Here is a 12,309-nt window from a genome sequence, read left to right on the forward strand (position 1 = left end):
AATTCAATATCCCCTGAGAATCTATTTCTGTATCCCCCTCTGAGATGCGCACAATCCATTATCTTTGGGACGCCCGATTCCTCTCATTATCAACATATAAAATTATTAATATATAACACATAAGGACTAATAGTTCCAGTAGGCAGCTGGGTCAGCGTGCGTAGGCTGAACAGGAACAAGTAAAGCTTTAACCCATGCTTAAAGGAGAAGAAAGAAAATTGGTTTCGCCGGTTGTGGAGCCTTCTTCAGGCGTTTCTTTCTTCTGACACCTCAAGAAGGCCCCAGAGCTGAAACGTTGCGTTTCTTGTCTTCACTTGCTTCATAAGGACAAATGTTGCACATTTGTCGAGTTCCCCTGTCTTGTGGGAGCCCTCCTTTTTGGGTGGGGATTTTTCTTATGTTTTTTTACCTGCTAAGGATTAGAGTAACATATTGAATACACAGAGAAACCGATATAAGCCCAGATGGACAACTGGCTCGTCTTCCATCCAGATCGTGATAAGCAAAGGCATTTAGGATCCTAGAGGTTCCGTGGAGGCTGTGCGCAGTAGGGAGGGGGGATACACATGTCCAGGGGATACTGACCTGCTGCTGTCTGACGGCCAGGGTCCAGCCTGCGCTCTGCTTCAGGGCCTGAACTGGCTGAACTACACAAAACCCTTGAGAATTTGTGTTAAATGATTGTCTGTGTGTTCCAGAGTGTGTCTCATCCAGTAAACTCAGAACTCATGAAGGCGACATTCTTCTGAAAAAACAGACGTTCTCCTGTCCTGACTCGCCACAAAATAAGAAACAGGAGGATGAGGATGCGTTGGCACACAAACTTTAATGAGCTTAACGGCTGCCATCATGTTTACCACTTACAGGCACATGGCATTTCCTGCAGAATTTGAGGATAATCAGTCTTGTGTACAAGTAATGGAGTTTTTAAATCGAAGTTCAGGAGGAATGAAGGCAGCCGGGCTCATTCAACACAGCCCAATAAACTATTCTAATTTCTCCCAACCTTCCAGCTGCTGTCATTCCTCGTGAAACAGGCTGAAGGCGGAAATGTGTTAAAATACCTCAGTCTGCAGAGACAGTTACGTTTTTTGTTTGTAAATTACAGAGATCTGCATGGAATACTGACAGAAGACACGATGGATGGATTAATACCTTTATTCATTTCTTTTTTAATTGTATAATGTTAGCATGCCCAAAGGGGTTGGGCAGCCAGTTGACCTTGGACCCCCTAGAGGTTTTTTTTCTCCTTACTAAGGAGTTTTTGGTTCCTTCCCTCCGTTGTCTTCTGGTCTTTTCTGTTCTGTATTCATAACATGTATGGTCACTTACATTGTTAAGCGCCCCGGGGAACCCTTGTTGTGAAAGGCGCTCTATAAAAATAAACTGAATTGAATTGAATTTTTATCATTACTGCCGCCTGCTTTTTGTTTTTTTTATAAGCCTGCTGTTCCGGATGGGAGAAATAAAAGTATAAATGGAAAAGTAAGGCTTTGCTTCCATCTCCTGGGTCTCATTCCACCTGAATTTGTTTTCCTTGAGCTATTATTGTGATAAGAAGCCCAGGTGGGGTTTTAGGTCCTGACCAATCATCATCTGGATAGCTGTAAAACGTGCAGCGGACCAAAGCCCAAGGAACTGGAGCTACCTCTAGTGAGCTTTTTTAGCTTTGTATTTTTGTATAATGGTGCTACTCCAGACACTGATGGCTCCAGACACTGAAAGTCTGCCTCCAAAGAATTGGGAGTGTGATGGCTTTTCAATCTTTTTCTTTGGGCAGCTATGCGACGAGATGGAGCCGTGCTTGTAGAAACTCCGATCCAGGTCCAGCGCTCGCCCCTGGACACGGATCCCATACATGCATCCCCGGAAGTAGCTCTGATCCGCAGGGCCATTGGTGTCAGAACCGTCTGTGGGAAAAGAAACACAAACAGGAAGGGAACGGAAGTCACAGTGTCGAGCTCTACTCTTTAAGATTCAGTTATCTGACATTGGACCATGACAAGGGGTGTCATGGCAGTTAGCACTTCTGCTTCACAGATCCAGGGCTGTGGGTCTGACATGGGACCTGTCCGTGTGGAGTCTGCATGCTCTACTTCCAATGCTTTCATTTTCTGCATCCTCATAACGACATGCTGGTCAGGCTTTATTGGCTATTCTGAACTGCTCCTCTTTCCATAGTCCTGCACAGGACTGGAATCCCAAGCAACAACAACATACTGTACATAATCTCCCTCAATCACCATAAAAGTTAGAGAAGCGGTTTGGGAGCAGTATATCTAGAATGAACCTTTTGATCCTTCATAAAGATTTCCACATATGGAACAGTGGTACGTCTTACTCAGCCTAGTGCCACAAGTGATTTGTGAATACAACAGGTGTTTGTGTGGTGTTCACGAGACAGAAAAACGCTTCACACAAAACTCCTGCAGTGCCAAGGACACCCTGTCTGACTCATTCTCAGCGGCCGGTGGACTACTGGGCGAGGAGGTCCTGGTCACACTCTGTTAGCTAGCCCAGACTCAAATCAGCAGTTCCATGAGTTAGCCTACATTCGATGTTGTTGATTAAAAAAATACAGGACCACCTGTGTCTGACAGTTCCCTCATCAGGCAGCCTGGGAGAGTCCTTGCTCAACAGGGCTGGGAGGAGTCAACTCACCTGGCATTCCACCAAAGGAGAGCAGGGCCCCTTTCTCCCAGGCCTCCAACATCTCCTCCATGTCTTCTAGCACTGCGGGGGGTCTGTCCGGCCCAGTCCTGATCTGGGCCTCCTTTTCTGATATGACAACCACCAGGTTGTCCTCAGGGTCCGGAGGTAAACACATGTGCACTGACAAGGTACTCGTGAACACCACCAGCTGCGCGGACTGAGGAATAGGAGGCGAAAGAAAGATGGATCTGAGGATCCTTGGAAACTGGTATGCAAGTCAATGTCATATTACCTGTAGGGTTTAAGCTGAAGCCAGCAGCCTGGATGCACAGAACATATTATACCTTATCTGACCAAGTAGAAGGAAAGGCAGTTTTGGAGCATGAAGGAGACAGCTGGAGAAAGGCACGGCAGCAGCACTGCTTCAGACTGTTAAAAACCGCATTATCAAGGACCTTGGTATCGGAAAAGGAAAGATGTAGGAGAAGACGACATTCTGCACACGCAATGCCACTCCAAAAAGTGATAAGATGAGGCAAGTGTGTTAAGTCGTGAGTGAAACAGAGGAGAGACCGGAGAGGCGCACCAGTTCGTTACAGTCTTTGGACACGTCCAGAGACAGGGACAGCAGCAATCGGTGATCCCGGGTCTGTACAGCCAGCACAGTGCCACTCCACCTCTCCGGACGCAGGCTCACCTCCACAGTCAAGGTCCTGTTCTCCGGGCTTAGGGGGAAGTCTACCTTGGAAAATAGGGAGTGAGCCAGTCTGGGGGGAGCGGTGCATCTTGTCAGCATTCCCAATCCCAGCACCACTTATAGCCCAGCTGGGACAATACATGGGGAGGTGAGAGCATCTTGCACTCATGCACAGGTGCAGGAAAAGACTACACAGGCTACACAGATGGGATAGTGGGTAGACAAGTGGAAGTGTGAAAAACTTGGCACTTAGGGAGATGCAGAGAATGGCCACACGGGTCTCTTTCTGGAGGGGCTGGGGTGGGTGGGAATACAAGACGATCTTTCCAGTGACGTCACTCCCCCCAGAACTCTCAAAAGCATCTGGGTTTTGTTTAAATATAGGGGGCTTAGCTGCTGTACACAGGCTGTGCCACCTGTTAAGTTAAATCTGCTCCAAGACAGTTCTTTGCACATTGTCCCCCATGTGTTTTTTTCTTTTTACGTTTGAAAAGTGCTCAGCTATAACACCGTTCAGTGTGAGCTAGCTTCCAGCTGGGGAGTTTTGCTAATCGAATGCAGCCGGGCTGAAGAAGTTCAAGAAGGGAGCTGCATCAGCGTGCGCAGGGTGCAAAGGAACAAGTAAGGGTTTATTCCCTGCTGAAAAGAAAAGAAAAGAGACACAATGTTTCAGCTCTGGAGCCGTCTTCGGGTGTTCAGGCTCCACAGCCAAAAACTTTGTGTCTCTTTTCTTTTCAGCATGGAATAAATCCTTAATTGTTCCTCCGGTAGTGCGGGCTACTGCTCAGCTCAGCAGCGCCCCCCGCAGTTTGCTGGATGGAATGGCAGGGCTTCTCACCTGTGCTCTGGAACAACGCGAGACCTGTGCCTAGGAAATAGCTGCCCTGGATCAGGTTGGCGAAGCAGGGCTTGGGCTCCGTGCGAAGGGTCGACACCCATGGGGTGCTCAGATTCAGCCAGGTCCCCCCACGTATGCATCCATCCATCTCCGGGCGCAGCTGGAAACACAGGCAGACAAACCGCGAGATGGAGGATCAGTCTGAGCAGCTTCACATGCAGCACTCCACTGGTCACGGAGGAACATCCCATTCACTGCTGTGGGATAAACACAAGGGGCTTTATTCTAGAACCAAAGTATATACTTCGTTCTTTCTTTCTTTCTCTGTTCTGTCTTCCCTCGTAAAACCAGAGTGACACTCTTGGACGGAGGATTATTGTAAATGAAAACCTGTTCAAATAATTCTTGTCATGTCATGACATTTACCAAACCACTTTACACCCGTCGGTGTCGCAGAAGCCGGAGCCTACCCGGCAAGCAACGAGCGCAAGGCAGGGTACACCCTGGATGGGACGCCAGTCCATCGCAGGCTGAGTGCCAGCCAGTCATACATGGGGACAATCCTGGGGCCATGTTAAAGGCCGAGGGGGAAAATTTGGCCCGGACACCTGGATAACTCCCTTCTCTCATCGAGAAATGCCCGGGGATCTTTAATGACCACTGAGAGTCAGGACCCTGGTTTAACGTCTCATCTGAAAGACAGCGCCCACTACAGTATAGTGTCCCCGCCACTATACTGGGGCATTAGGACCTGCACAGATCGCAGGGTGAGAGCCCCCCGCTGGTCCCACTAACACCACTTCCAGCAGCAACCTTACTTTTTCCCAGAAGGCCTCCATCCAGGTACTGGCCAGGCTCACACCTACTGAGCTTCAGTGGGGCTGCCAGTTGAGAGCTGCAGGCTTATAGAGCTGCTGGGCTAATTCTTGTCTTATCTGATTAAAAGGATTAACAGTATGCATGGGTGGTTTTTCTCAAAAAAACAACAACAACCAACAGACGTCTTGAGAGACTGACTGTAGGGAAGAGCAGGGAACTGTCGACGAGAATCCCCCCCAGCGCCAGGCGGATCTGGCCCAGCAGCTCGGAGTCGTCCACAGAGTGCAGCCCCACGGTCAGCACGGCCACCCTGTCCACCTCCAGGACCACAAACTGATTCTCGCTGCGCAGCTGCACCTGAGAGAGCGGGGGGGCACAGAGAGGGAACCCAGAGGGAGAGTTAGGGCATAAAAGGGACAAAGGGGAGGTGAAGATCTACACAGACGTGGCGTCGCCCAATAAGATGCCTCCTAGCCACCATCATGTCTTTGGATTAAAGGGAAAATCCGGGGCTTCTTTGATAGTTGGGGTTAGAAAGTAAATTTACAATGGAAGTAAAATGTACACAGTAACGTGTAAAACTTCCATTTACATCACAAAACAGACAAAATCTCCAGGTATGTGCAGTGCTGTGTTGCTGTCATTGCCTGTGATTCAGGTGACAAAACTTCCAGTGAGGTGAAGCGGCACTATGACGTTGTGGATACACCTCTTGACATCGAGACTAGTGTTTGCTGGCAAAACTCTTACTTGTTAGCTCTGCATGCAGATAACGTTGGAACATGTCTGCGAGGAAATATCTGCTGTGCAGTCTTTACTTATTAGCTCATACCTCACATCACATGAGTCATTTTACAGTGACTAGTGAGCAGGAAGGGCCGCTTCACCTCGCAGTTCATGTGAACTCTCTACAACATGGAGACCACACAGTACGTTTACAAGGCTCGCGATTTTGTGTTTAATGCAGAATGAGTACAAATTTTGCGTGACCATCAGCTAATTTATTTTATTACCGAGATGTAATGACCAGTCTGAGAAACCGGGGCTGCAGTTCCCCTTTAACTCAGACTGTCCCCCAAATCTCGACATGATCTCTATGGGGAGAAGGACGGGGGACCCCGTCCCCTGTCCCCCGGCCCTTACCTGGTGCCAGCGGCCGTCGTCGAGGCGTGGCCCCCCCGACACCGAGACCCGGGAGCTGGACTTGCCGATCTGCATCTCGGGGATGCCCCCCCGCAGCGCGAGCACAAACCAGTCTTCCCCAGCCTTCGTGTCGCCGTAAAACACCACGCCCTCCGAGTCCAAGGTGCGGAACTGGAAGGAGGATTTTATGCTACGTGCAAGAGGGGAGGGGGAGGGGGACAGAATCGAAGACCAGGCCTGCTCAGCATGCAGCGCTCCTGAGCCCCAGGGTTAACAGGCAGATTCAAACAGCCAGCGGCGTTCAATGGAGTGAGGACTCCTCTGTCATGCTCGACCCAGGCACTCAGATCTCCACCCAGAGACACAAGCCTTCGCACCAGCCTGCTGCCCAGGTGTAACAGGTCAAAGGCACTGATGTTAAAGGGGAACTGCAACTCCCCTTAGAGAGAATCAGCATTGATGAGCGCATTTCAAAGCTCAATAACAGTAAAATGGACACAGTAGCTTGTCTAACCTCCAGTTTACATCACAAAAATACAGTAGATTAGATTTCCAGGTCTGCGCAGTGCCATGTTCTGTAATTCAGAAAGAGGCAACAAAACATCTGGTGAGGTGAAGCGGCCCTGTGACATTGTAAGCAAGCAGGTTTGTGAATACATCTCGTTTAATCCAGTAGAAATATTGCTCTCCATTTTGAGATGGTTTTGCCAACACATACTACTTGCTTGTTAACTCTGCTTGCAGATAACATTGGAACATTTCTAATGTGAAATGTCTGCTGCACAACCAGTATTTATTCACTAGTACATTTCATTCGTCATTACAGTGACTACTGAGCAGGAAGGGCTGCTTCATGTCACAAAGTTCACGATTAATTTGGAACTTTGTAGTTTGTGCTTAATTTGAAATTTGTCATTTTTTTCTATAAAGTCAATAAATGTATTTTATTACTGAGATGTAATAACCAGTCTGGTAAATTGGGACTGCCGCTCCCCTTGCTCAATGCTCATTGCATGGCTTGAGCATGAAGGGCGGCTAAGACATAGAACTGAGTGAATAATGAGTTCAGCTCGGTCACTTAACAGCTGAGGAGGCGTGAGTCCCTGACAACTCTGGAGTGTGGAGGACCCCCACCTCAAAAAAGTACCTGTCTCATGTACAGTACTGAACTTGTAAATGTCTTTTAAAATGTGGTTTACACCAACAGTTCCTGTGAGCCACCCAAGTAGTAACAGACCCAGCCCTGCAGGAGGTGCTCTGGAGCCTCTGTGTTTTGCTCCCATCTGCACGTTAATTAACTGCCTTGAATTAACTGCCAAAACAATAGTTTCTGTCTTGCATGTTTTAATCAGTTGCAAAGTACAAGAAACATATTAAACCTACACTAGTGTGCCCTCTATTGGTCATATCTGACACCTTGTATTTAGTGGGCAATAATGATACCAGCTGTTACCTGGTGACATCGGAGAGGTTGGCTGTCATGGTGGTGAAGGGCTCTGTTGTGCCCCACTGCTGCCCAAGGTTTAGGATATCATCTCCAGTTAGGTAGTCCTGATGTGCACAAGGGAGATTGCTTTTAATTTCAATAATTCCCCGACCCGATAATTCCCTCTGTCTCGCTCCCCCAGTTCAGAACAGCAAGCACTGACCCAGCAAAACCTCTTGTCACAGAAAGTGACTCCAGCACATCTCTCATGAAATGGCCAGATGAGATCCTAGCAGGCACCCAGCGCACAAGTGGGATCTCTTCCTATTTGTAATCGTCCGTGCTTGCACCTTGTAGAGTGTAATTTCTTTATGATAAGAAATCAGGCAGACAATATCTGCCCTGTTGTTTATGACTGTGGCCACTTTCATTGAATCTGATATCCCAGGACTGCTGGACATTAGAATATGTATTCTATTGGTACTTCGAGTATTACAATACCATATGTGCCTTGTTACATTCTGTGGTTAAATACACATTGTCTTTGCCTTGACATTTAGAGTGTTGCAAGAGATTGGTCAGGCTGCACTAGGATCAGAAAGGACATTGAAAATACTTGCAGTTTGGTTCTGTAGTGCTCACCAGAAGGACCTGTCTGTTAAATACACTCAAAAGGTCGCCAAACTCTGCTGTGACTTCTCAAATTGCTATATAACCGAGACATCGTACGCTTGGTGAACTGAGGGTCTCATCCAGCTCTTTCTTGAAGGATCTCCAGGAATCAGCTTTAGCGGCATGACTGGCCAGCTTGCTCCATGCACCTGCCACCCTTCCTGCCTGTTCTCAGTCTGAAACCTTTTCTTTGTTTTCTTCTCATTTCTTGACTCCTCAAATCCGCTGTCAGATTCACTCTCATGTGTTCTGGGATCCTAGTCAGAAGATTTGCGGATGTAGCCTCAAAAACCGAACTTTAGCAAACAATTATATGTTCTTACAAAGAGGCTTAAACTAACACGTCTTAATACTTCGTAGCGGTACTAGCTCTACTTTCAACTGCACAAAGCGGCACAAACGCAGCGCTAGCGACTGAGGGGGGTTTCATCGTTTGTGCTGTTTGTAGGGGTGCAACGTCACGGAGCTGAGGAAGCTCGTCTTCCAAGCTTCTCCGCGCAAAACGGAACCGGAATCGGGAAGATTCCCAGCTGAATGAGAGCTCCCAGCAGGAATGTTCCCTGGAAAGAACACCACCATTTCCTAATTGACTAATTGCTTTATTGGGGCTTCCAAGAAGAAGACAATCCTCAAAAAACAGCGAACTGTATAGCAAAGGCGAAGGCCAAACCTGAGCTGTTCAGCTGCTCGGATAAAAAGCTTAGCCAAAGTGGCGTTTATGAGAGAAGTGCACAGGGTTGCGGAGACCAGAAAGGACCACTTCACTCAGATAAGCGCGAGTGGCTTTATAACTGCCCACCACGGTTCCGTGGGGACCGGACCGCGAGTGGCTTTATAACTGCCCACCACGGTTCCGTGGGGACATCTGTCTTCTTCCCTTCCACGAGGGGCGTAATTTCGCTGCCATTTTCGTCTTCCCTCTAAAACCATCTCCGCGGCTAACAAGTCCGCGCTGACCGACAGTTTGCCGCTGCGCTCCAGCGGGCGGTGGCTAAACCACAGAGAGGCACCTTTCCCCCGCCTCCCGTCCTTGGGTACGGCCCGCGGGGGTGATGTCTGCCCCGGGCCGCGGCGCTTACCTCCGCGTCGCCGCCTTCTCCGTGATTCTCCTCGGAGCTCCTGCACCGCACCGCCGCCAAGCTGGCTATCAGCACCAGAGCGCCAATCCTTCGCATGCTGACAGCACCAACACCCAGAATAAGAAAGAAGACTTCGCCAAAACGGCTCTTCGACGCCCCCCTCTCCCGTGGCGACCCCCGGGCAGCTCTCTGTGCTGGGACTGTCGGAAGGGAGCAGAGGCAGGCGAGCTCTGGTGTTTACCTGGAACAAACAGCTCTCCGCTCTGCCCCCGGGATGTATCGATCGCTCCTGGGGCTCTGGTCGGGGGGGGCACACGCGTGCTCACCTTCACCCCTGTATAACCCTGTAGCCACCGACGAGCACACACCCAATATGCGATAACGCAGCATAAATACAGGGGCATAAATTCTTGATTTCTATGATATGATCATACTTGATCTACCTGTTCTTAATAACATAAGATCCTTGAGCGTCATGGCTTTTTTTTTTCATCCCTTTAAGACAGCGCTTCTGCTGCGGTTGGGACTGACGTCATGAGATAAGCGCTGCAGATGAATGCTATGAAAGGCGCTATATAATTTCAACCTTGTGAAACAGTTCCTGGAATCCTCTCCGGTTTTGTCACACGCCGGCCCAGGAATTTGTCTCCTGCTTTATCTGCAGAAAGGGCGGGACTGGAACACAGGCAGGGTTGTTAAAGTTCTCAGAAAACAGAACAGAAACGCGCTGAACAAAACGAATTGCTCCCGGGGTTCACGGCTTTAATGTTCCTGCGTTGTTCAGCTGCACCGTGTCATCTTTCTGAACGCTCTTAAATGCGCGTTTTCATATTTGGTGCATCGTTACTGAAGAACTCAGGACCGCCTCTTACCGGTGGAGTGGTGGTGATTGGGGGAGGGGGGGGTCATACTTCGGGGGCTGCTCTCCAGTTTCCCCCCATTAAACCTCTGTTACCGTCTCAAGATTCTACATCTCCCCCTGGCGCTCACGCAACCCCCCTGCCTGCTCCCCAGGGCTGGTGAGAAACGCGGGCGAGGCCCCGAGCCCACAAGACATTAAAAGCAGACGCCCCGTTTGACACAGAGAGCGAGCTGTCGCGCAAGCCCACGCCGCAAGAGTAGCCCACGCCAGCTCAAAGTCTACGATGACATCAATGTACGGTCAGGGCAACAGCACGACTCGGAATAAACCGGTTCACTGCAGGACCCACGCGGAAACCGGGACCAACGCGTACGCCTCTGGTCTCCTCCCAGCCCGGCGCTAGTTCACTGATCGCCTGTCCCTCTAGGTCTTCACTGGTCAATAGCGCAACGCTGTTGTGGGCCGACTGGACAACACACACGACGCAAAAGTGAGACCATCGAGATCCGTCAGACGTAATCCCTTTCAACCCTCAGTCTATAACGATATTACACCCACCCCCACCTCGGAAGATGAAATTTTCCTTTATCTGGTAAATGACGACCTCAAACTAATTTTTATTCTAAACCGGTCTAAGATGATACTAAAACAATTTTGAAAACATTTCGAGAGAGAAAACAAAATCTGAGAACTGAACTTTTTGTACATTTCTGTCTATAGGACGCACTTTTTAAAATGAATCACGTTTGCTGTTTGCGCTTTAGTCCTGTCCCGGTGCCGGGGGGGGGGGACCCCAGTTTCTGTGTGTTCACAGTCAGTCCGCGAGACGGTCCCCCGACTTCCATCCCTCGCGCCGTGGTGCAAGTGTGCATTTCTCATTTCTGAAAAGCAGTTCAGGGGTTCATCGTTTCGGGTTTATCGACAGAGCAAACAAAAGATGTGTGGACCAAGAGTCACGGACACCCGCAGGGGGCGGAGAAAGCGATATCCCTGGGTTTTTGGTTACAAAACCTTCGGGGAACGTGTTTGTTTGCGCTTGGGGGCGTCCTTACGCGTCAGGACACAAGGGAGACCGATCAAAGTGAGAAACAGTCAGTTTTGCTCCAGGCATGATTCACCCGCGTTACAATATTCAGGCTTTACTTTATTATTAACAATAATAGTTGCTTACACTTATATAGCGCTTTTCTGGACACTCCACTCAAAGTGCTTCACAGGTAATGGAGACTCTTCCAACAGCAACGGTAGTTTTTCCCCTGGAGGTCTCCCCTCCAGGTACTGACCAGTCTCATACTTGCTGAGCTTCAGTGGGCTGTCATTTGTAAGCTGCAGGGTGATACGGCTGCTGACTTATCATTATGAGCATGAACAAGCTAGCAGATTGTGATCGCTGCGTCCATTGAGCAATGTTTCTGGGCACATTAACCTGAAACGTCACAACAGCACAAGCTGAAATTGTAAACGAGCAGACAATATGAAGGACTGTAGTGCCAAATCCATCCTATTCATTTAACCAGTCTAATTCCTTCTCAGGCAGGAGCTCCTCCCCATCAGCAGCATTTGTTTCTCACTATATTGATATTAATTTAAAAGGCCTAAAGAAGTAAAACCACTGAGCAAACAGCAGAGCAATGCAATGTGGCCAAGATCATTTGCACAGCACTGCTCATGCCCTGTGTGTACAGAGCAAGAAACTGGTTCAGTCAGAGAGATGCACACAGTATTAACAGACGGAGGGAGAAGCGGAGGTTTCGACGGTCTGGACAGAGAGAGAGACTGATTTGAAGCGGTTCTGTTTCTTCCCACAGCCTGCTGGCATAGCTCCGCCTGACATTACCGCCGGCCACCTTCCCAGAGAGCACCGTCTCCGCTGAGCAAAGGCGAGAACCGAAGGGATCTCACTTCCCTGCAGCCGGGGTGACATGGCTGCTATCACCTCCTGGCCCGTTTGTGCCCAAAAAAAAAACTCCAATATCCCTCCTGCTCAATTCCTGCTTCCTCTTGCGTCATTTAACTGGCGGAGTCCCGTGAGCTTTGTCCGTGACCTCTTATCTCCGACCGTTTATCGCTCGCTGTTTAAATAGGCCTAACCATCCTGTTCCCTGCCACGCCGAGGGTCAG

The 12,309-nt window shown here is 49.2% G+C and overlaps 1 protein-coding gene across 1 annotated transcript; it reads right to left on the reverse strand.

The window, feature by feature from the left end:
• Positions 1 to 1,266: 1,266 nt before the first annotated feature.
• On the reverse strand, positions 1,267 to 9,784 carry shbg (sex hormone-binding globulin). Its single transcript, XM_015340602.2, has 9 exons — positions 9,761 to 9,784; positions 9,327 to 9,526; positions 7,603 to 7,700; positions 6,150 to 6,339; positions 5,205 to 5,363; positions 4,188 to 4,347; positions 3,239 to 3,390; positions 2,662 to 2,869; positions 1,267 to 1,910 (listed from the first exon to the last, which is right to left on the reverse strand). Exons 2-9 carry the CDS (start codon positions 9,420 to 9,422, stop codon positions 1,651 to 1,653), a joined length of 1,323 nt encoding a protein of 440 aa, XP_015196088.2. The 5' UTR covers positions 9,423 to 9,526; positions 9,761 to 9,784; the 3' UTR covers positions 1,267 to 1,650.
• Between the last annotated feature and the right edge of the window lie 2,525 nt (positions 9,785 to 12,309).

Source organism: Lepisosteus oculatus, chromosome 3 (assembly GCF_040954835.1).
Source record: "Lepisosteus oculatus isolate fLepOcu1 chromosome 3, fLepOcu1.hap2, whole genome shotgun sequence".
Classification (NCBI taxonomy): domain Eukaryota; kingdom Metazoa; phylum Chordata; class Actinopteri; order Semionotiformes; family Lepisosteidae; genus Lepisosteus; species Lepisosteus oculatus.